Genomic DNA, 23,961 nt, shown 5'->3' with positions numbered 1-23,961 from the left:
AGTTGTTTACTATCGTCTGTACAGTATGTAAATTAGGTACCGTAAGTCATACAGTACAGTAATTTTATACATTTCTTGTGAAAGAAACATTTCTTATTCAACGGCCATAAAAATTATTTATATTAATGATGTCTCCAAAGTTCAACGAAGTTTTCGCAGAAAAATAACTTATCAGAAATCGCGGCCGCGGTTTGGTGCGTTGCTCCGCTACGAAAACAAGCTTGAACAATGACGACGTCGAACAGTGCACACTCGGTAAGTAATCCTACAATTTTTTGTTTATAGCTTAGTTTATACGGATTATTTCACCAAAAAATATACGTATTTTGGAAATGTTGAGTCGAATTAGTCTAGAATCGATTAATTTTATGGAAGAAAACCTTTTAAACAGCTGTAGTCCGTAAACTTCACACGTGGGCTATGATTGGCAAGGACTCGTAAGAAATCGATTCATAAAGAACGGAACGTATCTACCGTGTTATAGGGGAGTCGACTGTACAAACTTATATAGTAACAATTGTATTTTCTTTTAAGTTAAATATTGATATAAAGTTCATTTGTAATTAGGATCTAAAGACTGAAAGTCTTTGTTATAACCATTAATTTTAATCAGGCTCGTGTGAAGGATTTTTAAAAAGATGAATTTTAAAAACATTTTTTTTTTCATAACGTAGTTTATTCATTTTTACAATATAGGTAAATATAGTGTAACATGTTACAGTATACCAGAGCTTCTTAAACTTTTTCCATTCGCGATCCCCGGTATATAGATAGGCCTATATAAAATAGGTATACAAATAAAACACTTACTGATAATATATCATAAAACAATTTATTCCAAATCAATTTTTTCATCTTCAATTTTTTCAGAGTTGGCCACATTTTGATTTTATAATCGTCAATGCTGAAAACTTTGATGCCCATAGGTACGTAATACAGTAGAAAATTTTTACTCTTATCAAAATTTCGTGACCTTTACATTCGGAGCTTAACATGCGAAGATGCTTCTTAAACTGTAAGTTGATACTGTAACTTTAAGAATCCCTAAAAGTCGACTAAAGAGGAAATTGGTACAAAATAAATATATTAATAATTACTTAAAATAGCCTACTAAAATAATTATTTAAAATAATAATAAAATAACCAAATTTAACATAATTTGGCGGAGGGATGGCCGAGCGGTTAAATTGGCTGCCTACCGCTCTGGGATAGTGAAATCTGGACGGGTCGAAAAACCATAGGAATTTTTTGGGGAGTGGTCCGTCAAATATATTAAGCCTCGTTCTTCACTATCCAGCATTCCCACTGTGGGCCTGGAAAAGAAACCCTTAACCCTTAGAATCCTAAAACCCTTAAAAAACCCTTAAATCCAAAGGAGAGGAAGAGTTTAAAAAACAATGTGACAAATTAAAAAATTCAGCAACGAGTTGCTTAACTTTCTAGGCAACATTTGATGATGTCATCTGTTATCATATTTTATTTAAAAAAAACTTTTGATTTTAACTGTTATAAAATGGCAAAATGCTTAATTTTCGTGGTAGGGATGTGTTTTGTAGAAAATTGTAAATGCTAATAATAAGTAAAATCGTCATTAAGTCTGATCCTACTGGAGATACACACGACCCCTTTTATCTCCTACCCCCTCCACCTAGGACGGCCGGATGGCCAAGCGGTCTTCGTTTCCAGAACACTGGGAGTTCGGTTATGTTCCACGTGGCCATCCTCGCTCGGATGGGCTGGCAACGTGGAGTTTTCCGGGTTTTCTCCACGTCTGTAACGCCTAAATAGGGGCCAGTTTCCGTTAAAAAGACCTCCCGAAAGGCATTTCCCTAGGCAGATCGCCCAAGTGTTGCATTGCCATAACTAAACAAACAAACAAACCGAGCAGTCGAGGTCAAAGCCTACCGCTCTGCGGGACCCGGGATCGAATCCTTGGGATTTTTCGGGTGGTGGTTTTTCCGGATAGGGCACCGTCCCTCACCACCCGGCCGCCTTATTGTGGGCCTGGCCGACCCCATAATGGGCCTGTTAAAATAGGCCCTTTTAGTGCCTACAGGGCGGAAAGAGTTAAAAAAAATTATTAAATAATAAATTTAAAATAAAGTATCTTTTACTTCATTTTTTGAATAATCTCATTAAAATAATAATTATACTTTATTTCTGGTTTATTTTAAAATGGAAAGAATGCAACCGAACCATAAGGAAACACGTCACAGAGGGCGAACAGAGAAGAAATGAGAGGGCGCTGGAGTTTGTTTTCGTCAGGATGAATGGTCTGTTACGAAGATGATTGCTACAGCGAAGAATAAAAATAAATGTTCATTAGTCGATTATGATTACAATTCTTCAGACGAAGAAGCTTCGGAAGCCGTATTCGATAAGAAAGAAAAAAGAAAATCGGAAGAGGAAATCTCTCAAAGGTAAGCTGTATAAAGTTTCTGTTTATAAAATAAATATGTCATGTTATTTCATTTCATCATTAATATTTTAATATTTAAAATCTAAACCGCATTTAAAAATGCATCTTCTCAAATAATGATGTAAAGGTAAGATTCAAGCTCTGAATGAGAATTGTAGACCTCCCTTTTACGAACAAAAAAGTCAAACGAACCATACATTTATGAGACCCTTTACGAGATATTCGCCTTTAAAGGTCAGTTTTTAACGTGTATCAGTATCTCCATGCTCCGCATCGTCAAGGCTTGGTATCACTTGCTTTGTCATGTGCTTTGGTACTCACTATCGCTTGGGCTCAATTCAAGCTCCGAATGATACCTTCGGGACCTTGACAACTGTAGAGCATACTCATAAGAACAAAAAAGACAAAGGAACCATACCACTACAAGTGATCTTTCATGGGACATAGCCCACTCGAAAATTACTCTATGGGTCACATGACTGCTTTTTTTATTTCCAAACATCCCCCCAGGGTATTTCTACATGATTGCCACCTTTTGACTGCTACTTCCGGGGAGTCGTGCCACTCTCTCCACTAAGCCTATTGTGTGTTTAACAGGCAGCCCGGCAAGCCATCCATATAACGACACTTATCAAAAAAGACTACTAAAGAAAAGCCCGATTATTGTGGCTAATTGGGCAACATTTTGCCAACACCAATGCTTTAAATAAATTTTTAAAAAACGCTATGTACAGATTTACACACTGTACACTCTTGCTAATCCAGCTCTTAATAATCTGGCTTCTTGATTATCTGGGATACTCCCCATATAATTGTCTGCTTGTTTCCATTTCCGTGAAAATGTTAATTGTGTTGCATAACTTGTTTTTCTGTTTTGTTTCTGTGTAAGCCCACCAGTGGCCAAGTGGATAAAACCAAATGCTGGTAATCGGTCATGGGTTTATACTTTGCGACAGGCCGGTGGCGTGGAGTTTTCTGGGTTTTATTCACATTTGTAGCATCTAAATAGAAGCTGGTTCCCCATAAAAGTCCTCCCGGGAAAGGCGTCTCCCCTCTGTAAATTGCCCATGTGTCATGTTGCCATAATGAAATAAACCAAACTGTTTCTGTGTACTGTATTATTTGTTCTCCTGTCTGCAAATAATTAGTACTGAAGATGATATCATTCACTGACTTCAGGCCTAGTCTGGTAATCTCACTAATCTGGCACCTTCTCTGTGAAATTAATGGCTGGATTAGCATTAGTGTAGTTGAATAAATTATTTTTCAAGAAAACTTTATTTTAATTGTAATAAAAAATTAATCTAATTGAAAATTAAAATAATAATCAAAATTAACAATGAAAATTTTCCATTATCTGTTTATCAGTTAAATTGCAAAATGCGGTTTTGAATTCAAGCTGATTTTATTTTACAAGAGTTTTTAATTACTGTCAGACAGTCTTGTTTTCAGGTCATAAGATAGGAATCTCAAGTAATCTCAAGTTATTTTCTGGAAACTCTTTTAGACCTATTTCACAACAGGGTTAGACAAATCACAGAATTAACCACTATTTTAAATCTTGGATTAATAATTTTACATTATACTGTTTTATGTGATTATCTCAACAAATGTGGCTGACAATCTGTTCTGCTATTAAGACAGGATTAGTAATTCCTGTTCTTAAAATCTCGGGATATACTTATCTTTGGTGAAAAGTTATTGGTGAATGTAGAATTAAAGAATTTTTGAAATACAACAAATATTTTTGATACATTACACCAGCGTTTCTCAATCTCTAATGAATCATCGCCCTCTTCAACATAGTATCGCCCCCTTCACTACAAAATACCGATGCCGAGGGCCAAGACTAACGCCAAATTCGTACTGCATTGAATATACTAATGACTAGTATAATGTTATTTGTGTAATTATTGTACGATATAACAAATAAAATATCTAATTATTCTTAATATAATGTTTTACTATATCGCCCAGAAAATTGTTTTTTGCCCCCAAAATATAAATTGTTACTAATCGCCCCCTCAACATGGAAAAACGCCCACATGGGGCGATATCGCTCCCGTTGAGAAACACTGCATTACACAATCAAGTAGTTTAATACTTTCTTTTTGTAGTAACATTTATATAGGGTAGAGATAGTAATATTTATTTGATGTTAAACATTTAAAATCATTTTAAAAATTTTATTTGAATTTTTTTATGAATTGTATTTTATGTATGCCAATTTTAAACATAATTCTATTAACTATTTAACTGGATTTATACTAAAACTTATTTTTGTGTATTTAATTAGTCCATTGCCTATTCCTTCTTCTGTGATTAAAATGTTTGAAGATATTTCTGAAGATAATATGGATGATGAAAAAACAAAACATTGTGGAAGAATAAGATCTTTTCCTCATGAGCGTGGTGTTTGGGCAACATACTTCTTTATTAAATGTAAGAATGATTGGATATAATTTTTCCAATGTTAAAAATTTTTTACTAAATTATATTTTATATTAGAAATATTTACATATATATTTTTACTTTAGATAAATATCCATTACATAACAGTCTAATACAAGAAATGCTTAAAGTTACAGAAAAGTATGGAATAAAAATGGAAGCAATATCAGATTTACATATCAGTTTATCAAGAACAGTGAAGCTCAGACATCATTGGATTCAGCCTTTAATTGAATCATTGAAAATCAGTTTGATAAATACATACTGGTATTGAATCAACTTTATTTTAAAAATCACTTGAAATTATTATCAAAGAATTAGATTTATTATTTAAAGTAATTCTAAATTTATCATGTTTAACTTAACATATTATTTACTTATAATTGATTCAATTGATGTTTCCACTACATTTTTATATTAGTTAGGTTTCGTGTGATCAAAATGGGATAAAAGCATGTTTTGTGAGTATAGAGATTCTCCCACTGGATCTTGCTTTTATTCAATTTTATCAAATTATGAAGTAAAATTTTTATAATCTGATAGAGAAATGAACAAAGGATCTTAAAAATATTTTAAATAATAATGTAAGAAAAATAACGTTTTGAATGTACTTTGATTTAGATAATTTGTTACAGCTTCAAATTGGTACTGAAATCTGTTGAAGTGTATACCAATGAAGAAAATACAAGGTAATAATTTGCACTAATTTCCTCTAAATAAGTTTAAATAATCAAGTAAAATGATTTTTTTTAAATGTAATCAATGTGTAGGACATTTCTTGGATTCAAAGTTCACACTGGAATTGATAATATGGTCAAGATTGTTCAGAAAGTTGATAAGTGTCTTGAAGATTATAAGCTTCTTCCATTTTATAAGGTAAGCATATTTTGTTTAAAATGAATCTTCCAATTTAAATAATTGAAATGAATATTACCTATGGAAAAGATTATAGCAAACAAAAATCATATTATTACAAAATTAAATACATATTAGCTATTAATATTACATTTCATGGATAAAACAACAGCACACAAGAAGTAATCAACAGATGCATTGATTCAATCTCTACTAATTTTTTCAAGTTCATGATGGTAGTAGTAGTGGTTTGGTCAGCTTTGATCACAAAATTAATTTTTAAAATTAAAATTACAAATAAATTTTAAATTTAAATTAAGTAAATTTTTCAGATCACAAATAAATTATTAATATTTACTTTTCATAATACTTGAATTAATTATATAAGAAATGTGATTGGACAGTTTTTGAGATAAATTAAATTTTAAGATATGTTAGAATTTATTTTAACGCCAGGATCAGTCGTGGAAGTACAGTAGAACCTCCATTATCCGGATTTTCGATTATCCGGATTGTTCAAAATAAACAAAAATTTTACGATTTTGCTGATTTGCACTTGGCGAATTACGACACTGTTTATGTAGGTGATGGAATGCATAGCATTTTTTGTTTCAACAACGTCTCACCCAGCACAGTGGTTGTAAACTCTTAAATATATTTTACGTAGTAATAAAAATATAACTTGACATACGTATTTATAAATAATTTATATTCAAATTACATCATTTCTATGACCAAGGGCGGTGTAAGGCATGGACAATGTGGGCCACCGCCTATGCCTCACGGTCCGAAGGGCCTCGCGCCTTGAAGGTTTATGCATTACTTAAAAGCCGTGAACGCGACGAAAAAATTTTACTCGTCATAAAACAATAAATAGTTTGTCAAATTTTTATTCATAAAAATGCAGTTTCAACTGCTTTTTATTTTATAAAATCCGTCTTCTTGCGCCACCAGAGGGCCTTAATCAATAGGTAGTCTGTTAGAGTTGGTCAGTAGTAGTCCAAATTCAATACGAACGTTTGTTTCTTGAAAATTTGATCACGATTTAAATACAGTATTCGCTTTTAATATTACCGATATGTCATCGAAAAGAAAACGTGTTGTATTATCATTAAAAGACAAATTAAAGTATTTATTTCGATTATCCGGATTTTTCCTTATCCGGACTAACTTCATCCCCAATTAGTCCGGATAATCGAGGTTCTACTGTATATGGTTTTATTATTACCTATGACATTTTTAAACGCAAAACAATAGGAAAATTATCAGGAATAGCAAAAGAAAAATTATTTACTGCAGCAATACAGCTATCCAAAGACTTGTACAAACGAGGACAAACAGAATAATTTCTGTCGCTGTCATAGGTAATAATAAAACCATATACTTCCACGACTGATCCTGGCGTTAAAATAAATTCTAACATATCTTAAAATTTAATTTATCTCAAAAACTGTCCAATCACATTTCTTATATAATTAATTCAAGTATTATGAAAAGTAAATATTAATAATTTATTTGTGATCTGAAAAATTTACTTAATTTAAATTTTAAAATTATTTGTAATTTTAATTTTAACAATTAATTTTGTGATCAAAGCTGCCCAAACACTACTACTTATGGTCACTTACATTGAGGTTGACAGGCTTAATTACAACCTCCTTTCAACATAACTGAACTAATAGAATTGATATTTTTCACTTTAGAAAAAGTCACATGTATAGTAATAGGTGTGTATGTTCAAAGGAATACAATATACATGTATTTACTGGAAGAAAAATTAAGTTTTTTCATATATTTATCCTAATATATTTCTTTAAATCTAAGTTTTTAACAAACTAGAAAGAAATATTGCTTCAAATAATTCTATTCAAAGTTAACATTGATATTCAATTGAGGTCTGGGTTGTTCATTATATCAAATTTGCTGCTGTTGGACATCATCTCCACATCTCTGTGGAGTTGAAATTTACTTTTGTTGTTGACTGTAGTAGTTAATTTACAACTTATTGTCAAAAACAATGCAATCCAGAAAATCATTCTGCATTATACAAAAGTTATGAAAGTGATATCAACAGCTGTTTAATTTAATGTTAATGTGTTGATATAAACAATATTTCCGAAAAGAAGCATGCCTTAGAAGATTGTATGGAGAACCTTGCAGGCAAAGCATCAGGGGCAAGTGTGTACAAGTACTCCATACAAGAGAGAAAAATTAAACAACATTTATAAAATAAACAGCCACATAATGGTCTCTTAATTGTACTTAAACAATACAATTAATACAAATAATATAAATATTTAACAAAAAAGGTAAACAATTTATATAATATTGTCTTTGACATATTTCTATCATATAAATAATCTTTAAAAACCCATCAGAGAGAGAGAGAATCTCTCTCTTTAACAAATGTAAGGCTGGGCCTGACACAAAAATGTGTGCTAATATATAATCCTGATTGGTAGTACAATATGAGCAAGAATACCCATGAGAAATATCTATATACTGACTGAGCACCCAGCATAATTTGGCATTTATTAAGATGTAATTGCATTAACAAACTCTTCATAGGAAATCCAATGTTATAATTTAAGTAATTGGCAGACTGCCAATCTGTACTTCTTTCATAAATATTATGTTGTTGAACTGAAGAATAAATTATATCTTGATTCCATAATTGATAATTTAGTTTGTATTAAATCACACAAATAAGTTCTCAATTGTAATTGTGAATGATACTTTAAGCCATTCCTTTGAAAAAACAAAGGAATGGCCTAAAGTATCAAAGATATTTTTAATTGAAAAAGCCCAATTTCAATTTCTATATTAAATTTCCTTTTTTCAATACAGAATTATAAACACAATAATGAAGATTGTGATGATGAAGATCAATAATCTTAGACCAAAACAACAAAATATTTTTTAAGATATTAATTTTAAGCAGGGGTCTCCCTAATTTCAATCTTACAACAGAACCAGACACTGAACGTTTGAACTTAAATAATCTTTTTAAATATCTTAATTTCACTTTCTCAATTTTCTCAATAAAATCCAAACCCCAAACTGGAATTAAGTATGTCAGTTTAAACTTTAATATGGCATTAAAAAGTTTAAACATTGCTTTAATAGAGTTCTTCATTTTACATATCTTCTGTTAGTATATCTTTCTATATTCATAATATATTCTTAATAAAAATGCTATCAGTTTTATGAAGGCTTCCTCTATTATGAAACACCTTTTTGTTTTCTGAAAATTAATAGAAAGATTATTTCTCATTGTGTAATCAGATAATAAGATCAGTTTCTTCTGTTAAGATGACTTTGAGTCTGCTATAGAAGACAATGCAACTTGTCCATGACATTTAGTTAGAAACCAGAAAGATCAGAACAATGAAATATCTCTGGAAGATCATTTATAAACAAACTAGTAGCCTGGGACGTCCCCTAGTGGATGTTCTTTACAAATTTCCATGAGGCACGGTTCCTTTGACTTTTTTGTTCCTATCAATATGCTCTACAGCTCTGTTAAAATCCGAATGGTAAGATTTACCCTCCGAATGAAGAGGTGGCGACCCCCCCAAACCATAGACTCCTGTACTAACAATAAAGTCAAAGGAACCATACCACTACTCGCGACCCTTTGAGAGATATAAGCCCCTGAAATAATTTCCTATTACAAATATACTGAATTATTTATATTCTTATATTGACCAAATAATTTATTGGCCAAATGAATAATAAAAATTTATATTGTTAATTTAAATAAGAATTAAAATTGTTAATTTGAATGTTTGAAATATGACACACGATAGGGGCACCTCTAGTGTCCGTTACCAAACGGTTACGGGACAGACGGACACCTGTTGAATGGGTTATATATATATAGATTAAACAACAAAGGGCTTAGTGTTTCTCCCTGGGGTAAACCTCTAGTAGATGTTATGCAAGTAGAATTAACCGTTTCTTTTTTCTGATAACTAGTAACAGAAAACAAATTCCTAAGCAAAATAATGAAGGATCTGGAGAGTCCCCCATTATAAAGTTTTCTCCACAATGCATTGAGGTAACATTACCAAATGTCTTTTTTAAGTCAATAAATTTTCCTTCTTTTTCTTGATAACACATATTGAATTAACCCATTAAGAATGAAGGTATTGTAAATATTCCTCCTACCCTGAACAAAGGCACCTTGAAACATTGAGATAGCATTATGCTCATGTAAACATTTTATTAATTGATTTGATAATAAACTAGTAAACAGTTTTCTAAATGTGTTTTACAATGCTATTGGATGATAATTACATGTAATTAGATCTTTCACCCCTCTTGTAAATCATTTTAATAAAGCTTTCTTTCATATCTCTGGAAAAGCTACTGCCTCTTTGATTTTACTAAACAAACTAAGAATTTCTAAGCAGATCATTCTTGGCAATGATTGAATAAATTCGTTTCTCACTCCACTGTACCAGATGAACCCCTTTTCAATCTTTGAATTGCCATTTTTAGTTTGTCAAATGAGAAAGGATCATCCAAAACAGAAAAAGAATTATCATAATTCATAGTTGGCAAGACACCGAGACTGCTGTTATTAAAATTCAATTTAAAAAAAAACTTATCACTTCATCAGTAGAAATCTGACTCTCTGCAGTCTGCTTGACATACACATTATTTATAATTTTCCAAAAGTTTTTTGACAATCTTGCAGTTTGCAATTGTTTATTTATATTAGTCCAATATTTATTCTTCTTGGTTCTATATAGTGAATGAAAACTAATTTTATAATTAATATATTTAACCAAATTCTCATTCGAGTGAAATATGTGAAACTCATTGCAATGCTCTTTTTCTTTTTTTTGCAATTTTACAGTCTCTATCAAACCATGCAAACTCAACTCTACCTGTTATTCCAAATTTTGTCACTAATCCATATTGCCTAGCAGATTTCCAAATTAAAGTAATAATTAATGAAGAAGTTAATTTTATATTGTCAATAGGCTTTACAGTTGTATACAAGTTGTTAACTGCTTGAGTAAACAAGTTTACTTCTTCTTTCCAAGTCAACATTTCCTGTTGTTCTCTTTGATTAGTATTACTTTTCCTTGTGCTATCAAGGAAGAGTGATGCTATTCTAGTACAGTAGAACCTTGATTATCCGGATTTTCGATTATCCGGATTGTTCAAAATAAACAAAAATTTTATGAATTTGTTGATTTGCACTTGGTGAATCACGACACTGTTTATGTACGTGATGGAATGCATAACTTTTTTTGTTCCAACAATGTCTCACCCAGTGGTCGTAAACTCTTAAATATATTTTATGTCGTAATAAAAATACAACTTGGCATACATATTTATAAATAATTTATATTCAAGTTACATCATTTCTATGACCAAGGGCGGCATAAGGCATGGACGACGTGGGCCACCGCCTATGCCTCGCGGTCCGAATGGCCTCGCGCCTCGAAGGTTTATGCATTACTTAAAACCACAATGCGGCAAAAAAATTTTACTCATCATAAAACGATAAATAGTTTGTCAAATTTTTATTCATAAAAATGCAGTTTCAACTGCTTTTTATTTTATAAAATCCATTTTCTTGTGCCACCAGAGGGCCTTTTAAACAATAGGTAGTCTGTTAGCACTGGTCAGTAGTAGTCCAAATTCAATACAAACATTTGTTTCTTGAAAATTTGATCATGATTTAAATACAGTATTTATTTTTAATATTATCGATATGTCATTGAAAAGAAAACGTGTTGTATTATCAGTAAAAGACAAATTAAAGTATTTGTTTCGATTATCCGAATTTTTCCTTATCCGGACTACCTTCATCCGCAATTAGTCCAGATCATCGAGGTTCTACTGTACTACCAAAAGATAATCCAACATGTAGTGCTCAGAAACAAAAATCCTCAAGATGCTCAATTAGATCCTCACTCAATACTGATAAGTCTATCACTGATGCTCCCAATTTGGATATGTATGTAAAATTAGCTGGGGAGTCATGAGTGCAACGACCATTTATTATATATAAATTAGTCTTTAACCAATTCAATAAACTGGTCACCCTGCTTATTGTAAACCAAATCTTTTGATAATCGTGTATTCAAAATAATAATCTTGTGAAAAATGTCCATTTTCGTGCCAATTCTGTCATTTGAATTGTCTAATAATAGATCATCATGATCAACAGAATAACTAGAAATTAAATCTTCCACATCAGCCAATATGTTATTAAAAACAGGTATATGCAGATATTATAAAATAATAAATTGATTTCGAGAATTGCTGAACTACTTTTGATCAAAAATCAGTCTTGTAACAATAAAATATTGCATTGTCTTCAGCAAAATCGCATCTCCTAAATTCTCACTAATACAAAGATGATTTCCTGATGGTCTTCCTCAACCTTAAGCATTTGTTGCCAGCTTTTCAAATACCTCATTGTTTCAAATACCTTATTTATTTTTGTTTTAACTGAAAAAGTAAACCATGTCTCCATCAGGCCCAAAATTGAAAACTGCAGAAAATAATCAACAAATTTTCTATTATTTAAATTAAATTAAAAAAGTTCCTTGGTAGTTCCATGCCACAATTTTTACCTTTAGCTTGTGAAAGTTTTGATTAAATTTTAAGTGGAACTTTGAGGTCCGATGTTAAAAGTTGGAAACAAAAAATTAAGATTCATAACCTCATTTCTAACTCATAGTAAACTTTTCAGAATCGACTCTCAAAACGTCTATTAGACAAACTTTCCTCTTTTCTGACTTATATTGATGATAGAAAGGTAATAATTTCTTGCATCTTAGTCTAGAAATCCAACACAGGTCATCAAAGATCTTAATTTTTGCAAATTTTTCATGATTTTTTAGATTGTTTGTTCTACTAAAAATTATATTTTTATCTGACAATGATGATAGCTTAACCAGAATATTATTTGACTTATAAAGCTTTGTTATCCATGCTGTTAAAATAGTCCTAGGTTCCCCATTATTACTGTAAGCATCTCTCCATCAGACCTGAATTACTATTTTTCCTCTGTAATTCATTTGCCAGTGAAATAACATTATGCAAAAGTAAACTATCCTTACTTTGGGATTCCTGCTTGAACTTAAAAATTTCCTCCAATTTAGTTTCAATCATAATTAACCTTTCATCACTTTTATTATGTAGATTAACAAGCCAATTGATTCTAGCAGACATCTCACTTAAAGCATTAAGAACTGTATCAAAAATTTCATCTAAATATGAAAGTATTTCATTAGGAATAGACTTATTTGATTCTGACTTAGCAGGAAAAAAATCGTCCAATCTTACAATTTTCAACGGAAGTTCACTAGGAGAATGACATTAATGATTCTTAATGTTAGGAAACTGAACTCGTGAATTAGGAGTATAGGATAGAAAACCAGGGTTTTCTCTATACCACTGAGAATCAACAGAAATAATGATATAACCAAAGAAAAAGCAATATTTTCCATAATTTTTAACTTTCCAGAAAGTCACTAGCAAACTTCACCAGAATGCTTGGCTGACTACAGTGCCCCCTGTTATTTTCAGTTTTATTTAAATAAACTAAAAATTATAAACCACAATTGCATGGATATGCTTATTTGCAGGAACTGATGATTCACAACCAGTAGAGTAGTATGGCATGAAGTTTACAGTTATAGTAGCAATTAGAGATGTCATGATACTGCTGGATATTGATATCCATATCAGTACTTTAGTTCTTGATATTTTTTCTCAGGTATAGGATCTGGTATCATTACATTTTTCACAGATAAGTAAAGTCTAATTGAAACCAGAGTTTTCACAGAAACTGAAATGGAATTTTACACTATTTTCGATTAAATTAAACTTATATAAAAAATATTGATGACTAAAACTCAATATGTATTATGTCAACTTTCATTTCCAGAATTATATATGCTCAAAGTTCTGATTACTATTTATAAATAAATATTTAGTTAAACATAATGCAGTATTTTTGTTTGTTAATCAACTTGGATTATCAGAGATGTTTAAAACAAGCTACAATTTATATATAGTTATTTGCACTATTTGTAAAATTTGAATACAAATAATTTTCAAGATTGCAAGTTTTACCTTTAGTATGAAGCTAAAACTAGCAATATTTGCCAGATATAATCGTTCACTTTTATAACTACTTAAAAGGGGTTTTTGGACAAATAAACTGAAATTCCTTCAAATCCGATGTTAACTCAAGTTCAAGAATTACTCAAAAGATGGTTTTATTCCCAGATATTTTATTTAAATGCATTTCTGGATCAGAGTTCTAGCCAGTCTCTCTTCAGTAGAGGCACAATCTGCCTTTTCATCAATCATAGTAACAATCATTATTGTTACTATGATTGATGTCAGAGAGTCCCAAATATTGATGTAAACTCTGTTGCATATCGTGTATTAAAATTACAATGTAAATATTTGTCTTTTAATGTTAAAATATTAAGATTAAAATAATAAAAATGCTGTCTAGTAGAATTTAATAAAGATTTATTTGTATAAAAAGGAAAGAGTTGCTTGCTGTTGGATGATCCACCGATGAGGCTGTAACGGCAAAATGCATTTGGAGAGTTTTTTGAGAAATTTGAAAGTAATAAAAGAAATAATGTTGGCTGAAGTACAGTATCTTTGTTAATTATTTGTCTGCTAATACAAATTACTCGAAATCGGTTTAAGAAAGAGTGTTTATTTTACTCATTTATCTTATCTAAAGATAATCTTTTATTTTTAGAAATTATATTTTTTAATAAGAAATTATTTAAATAGTTCTGTAACTAATGAGAAAAACAAATTTTCTTATTTCATTAGAGAAACAAACTTCTATCAACTTCTAAAACAAGGAACTTTTTCCTAAGATTTTTATAATACATAGGCCCTTGATTTAATGGACAATTGAGGAAAGGAGTGCCTGCTATTGTCAAAATTCCATTAAATTGAATATGTTTAAAAATATATATTAATAAACAACTTAAAATGCACAAGATGTGTTAAAATGTATAAATTACTCAATGAATATTATAATGATTGACTCATTGATCCAATCTTTCAGCAAACTCTCTCTATTCATGAATAGAAAAGGATTTAAATTTTTTCTATAGGATAGAAATTTTTTGTCAATTAAAGTAAGGCCTACTATATTTAATTTAATTTGACTAAATGTCAAACAAATTTAATAAAGATTAACTGTTAACATATTTATAATATAATAAATATTAATTTCTTTTTATAGAATCCTTCCTTTCATGTCAGTATTGCTTGGTGTTTAGGAAACATGGAACAGAAATTATTAGAAGTTCTAGTGGATTTAGAGGTAATTTTTATAATTTAGTTTTTATTTTAACTATTTAGAAAGTATTCATACGTAAAATTGTCTTTAGCTAATCTGATATTTAATTTACCAATCATAAGAAAATTAAGGAAGAGTATTCCAAATAAATTAATATGAAATTTTAAAAAAGGATCATATGTGAACTTTCTGCATGTTGATTCAAAATGACAAGATTATATTTACCATTTTTTATATTAATAAAAAAAGGTCAAAAAACTTATATTGAAAATATCATTTCCAATCAAATTTAGAAAAATTTCAATGAATTAAAAAAAATATGAAAAATGCTGTGTAATGAGCCATATAGACATTTGTAAATTTTTGGTTCCTAATGTGTTTGGAAATTTAAGAATCAAAAAGTTTAAATTGTATATGAAATATTTAGAAACAAACATACCTCTTCTTTTAAGAAGAATGTTGTTACTCATCATAGTTCTTTGGGTTAGCAGAACATATCAAATACTAAAATGTAGAATATTTGTTAACAAAACTTCATTTTAATGTTTAAATTAATAAAATAATGAATAACTTGGACTGGGTACAAGGATTAGAATTATATTGCATTATGCATATTTCATAAATCTTGATCAAGAAAAGTTACAAATGCAATTCTTTTAGTAGCTGTTCATAACAGTCAAAAGCTGATGGGTTACAACTATAATCTGTGTATACAAACTTTTAATTTATTTTCTGTCAAATTAGAAAAAATTAGATATTTAATTTTTGATTCAACAATGTGAGAAATAGATTAAAATCATAAGAAATTTTAATAAAATTTGAATTTACATTAAACTTATCTCTCTCTCAAATAACTCTTAACATTGTTACATTTTATGTAGTTTTATCAAGTACAATTAATAAATTAGAAATAATAACTCAGTAATACTAACAAGCTTAAAAAACAGAACAAGTCTTTTATTCTTTTACACTTGCTATTTATTATTGTTAGGTTGTGATAAGAGATGTGTATGTGTTTTTCTTTTGGGAAGACTCCAAATACCTTTGGATCCCTGCCCATTTGGGAAATCTTCAACAGAGTGAAGTTTTTGTTGATAAATTAATTATTATTTAGCCAAATCTTTAAATAACAAGACAAAAATAACAAATGAGGACAGAGTACAATCTGTTTATAGGGAAGAAAACATATTTTGGTTTTCTATTTAGTTCTTTTCCATTCCTACAATAAATACATCACTAAATTTTAAAATTTGTTTTTGTTGTTACTTCAATCAGTAAAGAAATATTCTTCAAGAGTTTGTCTAAAGAATATTTATCAATACCTATAGTATCTGTCTTTCAGTTAATGATACACAATACAATCAGGTCCATCTGCTCTATCTAGACATATTCTTCAGAGGACATTTGTGGCTCATTTTTCTTACTTTCTACTTGCCAATCAATTATATCACCTTGCTAGAAGCATTGAGACATTAATTTAGAAATGAAATCCAATGATTTTTAATGCTCTTAGAAATGATAGAAAATACATAGCAAAATAAAACACCATCTCAGCTATTTTTGAATATGTTACAATATTCTTGTAAGAAACAAGAAAATTCTGTATTACCAGAGTAATTAAACTTCCAATAAAATTTCTATATAGCTGAGATGTTATGGATTTTTAAAAGGAGTAAAGTAAAATATAAAATCATCTTTGCAGGGACTGTGACCATCTTCTTACACAAGTCTTGTTATGACTAGCTAATACGCCTAGTTCTTAACTATAGTTGATCAGTATCTTAACATTACAAGTACACAAATTTTGGAAATATACAAAAATGTTATCATAACAACTATTTCTAGTTTTTTTGTACCTGAATGTTTCTCTCCATAGCAATGAAATTTGTTTCAGAATGCTTTTCCTTATTTTCCTGAAGGAGAGTTGGACTTGAAAGCATTTAAAAACACACATAAAATTCTATAAGTAAAAATATTTTTAACTAAATAATAATATGGGTTTAATTTAAATTTTACAAAATACAATGATACATAAATATATAATTAATATCATTTATTGCAGTTCTTAAATTACAGAATATCTCATGTTAGTTGGCTGTTTTTATCATTAGTAATAATCTGGTATTAGAGAGATAACTTGATGATAAAACTATAATTTATTAGTTATTTATGCACCATTAAATTATATTGTTGATCAGCTAAAAAAATAAATTGCATTATTATCAAATATGTTCTTACGATAAATGAGCAATTAATCCTAGAAACTTTTTTATTTTCAATAACTAAATTGTCTAAATTATTATTATTACCTGCTCTTTGTTCTCCATTATTATTAATATTCTTAATAGCTACTATTTTTTTATTACTTCAAAGAACTTGTCAGACCACAGTTCTTTAATTTGAAAGTTGACAAAGATTTTTTATTAAACTAATATGTACATTTTGGGTTCATCAGTTACTTTCCTTCTGTTAAAACATAATGTTCTTTCAATATACATTCAATTTTTAAACAATTATTTAAAATTATAAGTAACAATCACCTTATAGTTTGTTTTAAAATTAAATTATTAAAAAAATTTTTTTGCCTTGCTATGTATACTTTATTTTCAAAATTTTATTTAGTATTAAAATTGGTGACTATAACATATAAATTGAAACACTAGATGACATATTTTGATGTAATTTCATTCCTTCATTTTTACTGTCAACATGATATTTTTACTTTTACTTTTATTCTAAAATTATTAAAGAAAGATGTTTTTTGTTTATATTAATCTTGCATCTTTGGGAGTTACAATGCTTAGCTATAGTATATAATTCACATTATTATATTTAATGGATTGTAGGCTATATGTTCTTTTAATCTTGTTGTAACATCCTCTTTTTACGTGTCCCCAAGAATATATATTGGAGAAACATTCTAATTTGTATATATTATCTTGATTCAGAATATTTTCTTTATTTTTACTGTCTTTTGATTAATTGCATCTGCTATGGTATTAAATATATATTATAATTTATAAAAAAAAAAATTTGAAATTTACTGTAAATAGGTCTATTATATTGTATTTTTCTATAATTTTGTTTTCTTTTTTGCTCATTATTTTTTGTAACCATTTATTCAATATACTGTTTGAATAACTGTTCAACAAAAACATTTATATTATCAGATTCTTGTCTTCTATCTGAGATTCAAATATGTTTTGATCTATATTATTAACTATTAGTATTAACTAAGTATTTTTTCTGGTTTGACCTGTAAAAAAAATTAATAAAAAAAAAACTACACAATTGTCTACATCTCTTATAAAAACAGATTAAATATTTAAAAAGTATGATTGTTATTTAATATTTTAAATTTAACAGAAAAAAGCAACTGATGAAGGGTCAGATTATTGATGAACCCAAAATGTACATATTGGTTTAATAAAAAATCTTGGTCAATTTTCAAATTAAAGAACTACGGTCTGATAAATCCTTTATTAATAAATTGAAGTAACAGAAAATTAGACATTCTTAATAGCTACTAAAGTTTATAAGCTGTCAAATTTTGTTACAATGAAAAAAAATTGTTTTTCATTCTGCTTTTTGTGAGCTGGGCACTGGAAAATCTTTTTCTCCAGCCTGTAATGGGAATAGCTGGGTGGTGAGAAAGGAATCTGATATACTGTACAAGGACAGGCCATGCAAGAAAAATTCCTCAGGTTGTTGATCCAGATTTGAACTCTAATTTGAACTTGGATTCCCTGAATGACTGAATTGGCAAAGGTGCCAGTCTAACATATTAAAACGTTCTTCTTTTATTGTAATTTTCCAGGTTATACATTAAGTTTTGTTGCATAACAGTCTTAACCTTGAACAGAAGTTGATAAAAGTTCATTTAAATGTGTATTCTTAAAAACTGAATTGAATTAGAAATATGTTAACTTATTCAGATAAAATTAACATACTGGAAATTATGGGTATACACAGGCACTAGTAAGTAATAACAAGTGTAAAGAAGAGACTAATTATACCAGACTTCCAAGAATAAAAAATAGTCTTTTGATTTTGATTCATTCAATGTGAAAATGGTTAGTAAATCATCTGCACATAAGTGACATTTCAACATTTGTTACATCATTTTTTTTTGTTTCTAGGAATATTTTTGCTGTAATTTAATTATGAATCATATTATTTATTGAAAAACAAAATTTAATTACAATGTTGTGCAGGTAACCCCCATATAACATGGGAGTTATGTTCCAAAAAATTGCCATGTTATGTGAATCCGTGCCATATGGAACAAAGAACTAGTACGAAAAAGGGGGGTTAGGTTCCAAAAATTAAAAAACATGCTATTATATTTTCATAATTAAGATAAATATCTTTTATATAACTTTAATAAAATGAAATAAACGCCTTTTTAACAGTCCATCAAAAACATTTAATCCTCTAAGAGCATTTTAGACCGATTAATAGAGGATTAAATGTTTTTGCTGGACCGTTAAAAAGGCGTTATTTATTTATATTATTTTGTTTTAGTTCCAGTAAGATTTTTTGATTATTTATTAAAATTTTCTTAATAAGTGATACATATTAATATATGTTTTCTTTGTCATCACAAGCACTGTTAACCAAGGGCATTTTATTTTTGGTAAGATATCCTTATCCTCTGAGCATTTTTCTGCATATCTTCAGATCCATGTTCTACCTTTTGCAAAAAATATGTTATTTTAGATTGCTTGCTTTTAGTTAAAAGATCTTATGAAATTAAAGAAATTTATAAAGATGTTTTTCCCTTATTCTTCATAAGTGCTTAGCACCATATATGATGCTAAGCACTTATGAAGAATAAGGGAAAAACATCTGGCAAAAGCAGAAACGTCGATCTGGCAACACTGAAACAAGCTTAAGTTCACGAAAATTATGCAGGAAAATCTGATAGTATGTACGCACTTGAATGAAAAATGTCAAATTAGGTATCTTTCACACTTAAAAGCTTTATCATGTTTATTGAACTGTTGTATGGGGATTTCCCTAATTTCAAATTAGATAAAGTTCACTTTTAATAGTTTTTATTACTGTACATTTCATGTTGTACGAGGGTTTTACCCAATTCTCGGACCATGTTAGAGTGAATCCGTGCTATAGAAGTGCTGTATTATATAGGAGTTACCTGTATTTAATAATTTATTATTTATACAATTTTATTAATAGATCATGCTTTAAAAATATTGCCACTTGTATTTTTTAATCCTCATGCATATTTTAGAAAGAAAATAGAATTACTTCAAATGAAAATTATTGTAATTCTAAATTGTACTTTGATGAAAAGTAAATTCGATATCACACATATATTCTAAAATCATCAAAGATCAAATATCAGAAGACTCCTAAAATGTTACCAGTAGAACTATTTTTAATGAAAAATTTAATACAAATTTTTTTCTGAATTAAAATTATAGAAAACACTTTTCCTAAATGCTGTATATATACTGTATAGTTATTCATTTTTTTCAATAGCTGATATCATCTAATTGCAATTCTTTGTTTTGTACAGTGGTACCTCAGGATACGAAATTAATCCGTTCTGAAACTGAGGTCGTAAGGTGAATCATTTTTCCCCATACGATTACATGTAAAACCAAATAATTCATTCCAACACAAAAAACACTCTCAAATTAAAGCTAAGTAGTACATTAAAAAATAATAACTGTAGTAAGGAAAACACTAAAAATGCATTTTGTAGTTGTAAATGTATAAATAACCATAATAGAATAATAATTGATTAAAAAAAATGTTTTATTTGCACTTTATCTTTGAGGATAGAGGACGGTGGAGGTGTAAATTGGTGGGGGAAGAGAGGGAGAAGGGAAATGATACTAAAACTTAACTTACATAACATAATGTAACAATAACTTAAAAATAACTTAGAAAAGATTTTAAAAAATTAGTGTTGTTTTACATGTATATATTTTAAATTTTTATTCACTGCTTTTTGCTTTCTTTCCTTCACTTTCGCCAGCACTTTCACTGGAAAGAGGTCGCTTGTTAAAATATCTATCCAAAGAGGTTTGACTTTGCCTACTTTTTAAAATGTTTCTAAAATTACTTAGGCAAATGCCATTACTCCGAGCAGCAATACGGCCAGTGTGAACCTTTTCGGGATGTTTCTTTTCAATAAAATCAGTCACTTTCTGATACCTTGAGATTGCCTTTATTGAGCGAGATCCTTCCACAACGAAGCAAACACACGGACTGAGACTAATGAACAGAAGTGAATAAAAAATGGCGCAGTGAACTAATGTAACATCATATGGTGAGTTTTTGTTCGTATCGTGGAGCAAAAATATGTTCGAATTTCATGTCGTATCCTGAGGTACCACTGTATTGACAGATTAAATATAGTAAAATGTTTTTATTACTTTTTCAATTATTAAACTAGAAAGATTGTAAAATTAATTTGTAAAAATTAATCAACTTGTTAGAGAGAAAATCCTAGGCACCATTATTTTTTGCCTCACCTAATAGGAATATAGATTTGTCATTCTTATTCACTTTATTTTTTATTTAAGAAAATGAAAAAAAATTAATTCAATAAACATTGCTTGATTATGTAGAAATTATTTTCCTTTTATACAAGCTGAAATTTAACAGATCACATTTATGTTAATTACAAGTGATCTTGATAATTTAGTTTTCACAAACACATCTCAATAGTCAGTACTAGAAACTTAAATATAAAAAAAATTATGTGAGATAAAATATATCAAGAATATCTCTGCAATGAATGGTACTTACATAAAGTAGAAACAAATTATTGCCGACAGTAGAGTTTTGTAGTGATATTTCTTATTTTCATTAAGATCAAATATGTTTAAAGTCATTTCTGTTTTTGTAGATGGTGTTTCATTCTTTCATTAAAGATTATTCAGATTGGCAGACCGTAAGTGTATCAAAGGTATATTGTAAAAGTGGAAATAAGCAATTTGTAATTCCATTGAAGCAGAAATCCTGAAAAAATTTTTTATAGAATTGTACATAGTGAAAAATATTTTAAAATAAAAATTAGCAAAAAAAAATTTTTTTGGTTTGATATCGTGCTTTTATTGCAATACTCAAGAAACAAGTGGGTGTATTATAAAATTACAAAACAGTCAATACAAATATATTTGTAACATAAATTTACAACATGAATAAATGTACTTATTATTTCTTGACATTCATCTTGGAAATTTTAACTAAATTACATTAAAACATTTTACATGTAAAATATTTAAGAAAATTAACATTTTTGGCATTGATATTTATTCATTCTCAATTCATAAAACATTCATCCAATAATCATAAAAACCTTATAAACTTTAACACATTTAATAAAACAACTTTTAAACTGTAATTTATATATATATATAAAAAATACCATTACAGAAATTTGAATTTTGCATAATTTTTCATTGATGTCAAACCAAGATTTATTTAATCTTTTTAACATTTTTGAAAATTCCTAATGAATTTTTTAAAATCTGAAAATACAATAAAATTTTCATAAATTAAAAAAAATTATTCCAAAACATTATAGATAATTAAAATTATACTGGGACCGCCACTCTAAAATCATTGATAATTATATTCTTGGATAATTTTAAGCATTTAGTATTGCATAAGATATTTTATAGACTCAGTTATTGGAATAGATGTTTTGGTCCCTTTAAATTTAGAGAATCTGATTAAATACGCTTTAATTTTTGATAAATAATTACTCCGGTGGCAGCAACTCCAATTGCAATTGCCACTCCAGTAGCTGCCAATAAACCTTTTTTTGTAGATTCATTACAGAGCAACTGTAGCAGAGCTGGTGTACTACAAAACACTTTTTTGTAAGCTTCCCTCTGTTTTACACGATTGTAATATTTTATTAAATGGGGATTTTTTCCGTTTGAGAAATATTTCTCCCATAGACCGAGATAATCGAGACGATGTAAAATTATAGTGAGTAGAATGTCGGCCATTGTGAAATTTTCACCAAAAAGCCACAAGTCTTCTTTTTCTGTTCAAAAATTAAAAATATTTTATTGATATAGAATTTGTAATATATACAATCAGAGGATAAAATTTTTAATAGGATGCATTTAAATCTTTCAAATGAAAAAGTAAATTTTTTAAATGACATTTTATATTTTAAATTAAATTTAAAAATAGATGTTAATTGATGCTTTATTAGTTAAAATACTATATGCATTGTCCAAATAAAACATACACTAACACTAATGGTGCTTTAATATACTGTGAGATCGAGGATTTAAGAAATCCTCAAAAACTCGATCAGGTAAGCCTAATTTTTAGTCTTAAAACAAAGAAAACAACCCAAGAGAAAGTATCAAATATCAACAATTAGTAGCAACAATGGGCTGAAAAAAATAACAATCAAGTGCCACATTGACCGGGACTTGGTAATGAACGGAGAAGGTCAACGTGTCAAGGAAGCAGATGACTGCAGGTTGCAGAAAGTTAACCATATATGGACAGGTCAGCCCATATGACAACAATTTTACATCATCAATGACACATCTTTAACCGCATACCTGCAGATAAACAGTCGATCACCTGACTCGTTTCCCCAAGCAAAGTCGATAAAAGGGAGTTGGATGACATCTAGGAAATATATGCCACCACTGTGCCGAGTTCTGACAGTCTCCATATCCTAGGCGGACCATAGCCAGGACAAGCCATACAAGGACTGAAGACGTGAACTATATGAAAGACATTGCCCGTCATACCATTTCTCCATGAACATTTTCCAAGATAAACGAACAGATTACCAACCAGAGGTAAATTTGTAAACTCTCTCTCTCTCGAGTGAAAGTCTCACCACATGCACGATAAAGTTAGAAGCGCAGATAGACAAATCTAGGTATACAAACACTATGTACTCAGCTAATGT

At 29.1% G+C, this 23,961-nt stretch overlaps 1 protein-coding gene across 1 annotated transcript; it reads left to right on the top strand.

The window, feature by feature from the left end:
• The first annotated feature begins 2,234 nt into the window (after positions 1–2,234).
• LOC111612751 (U6 snRNA phosphodiesterase-like) lies at positions 2,235–22,502 on the top strand. Its single transcript, XM_023353997.1, has 7 exons — positions 2,235–2,420; positions 4,716–4,861; positions 4,957–5,137; positions 5,506–5,559; positions 5,641–5,746; positions 14,979–15,059; positions 21,919–22,502. Exons 1-7 carry the CDS (start codon positions 2,287–2,289, stop codon positions 22,033–22,035), a joined length of 819 nt encoding a protein of 272 aa, XP_023209765.1. The 5' UTR covers positions 2,235–2,286; the 3' UTR covers positions 22,036–22,502.
• The last annotated feature ends 1,459 nt before the right edge of the window (positions 22,503–23,961 follow it).

This window comes from Centruroides sculpturatus, unplaced genomic scaffold (genome assembly GCF_000671375.1).
Source record: "Centruroides sculpturatus isolate CEXI.00-Female unplaced genomic scaffold, Cexi_2.0 scaffold1686, whole genome shotgun sequence".
NCBI lineage: Eukaryota > Metazoa > Arthropoda > Arachnida > Scorpiones > Buthidae > Centruroides > Centruroides sculpturatus.
This window is presented reverse-complemented; position numbering and strand designations above follow the sequence as displayed.

Excerpts from the sequence above, each read along its gene's own strand:
- LOC111612751 (XM_023353997.1), top strand. The coding sequence starts at position 2,287 with ATGATTGCTACAGCGAAGAATAAAAATAAATGTTCATTAGTCGATTAT. Across the intron at positions 2,421-4,715 it reads GAAGAGGAAATCTCTCAAAG|TCCATTGCCTATTCCTTCTT; the intron begins GTAAGCTGTATA and ends GTATTTAATTAG. Across the intron at positions 5,560-5,640 it reads ACCAATGAAGAAAATACAAG|GACATTTCTTGGATTCAAAG; the intron begins GTAATAATTTGC and ends ATCAATGTGTAG.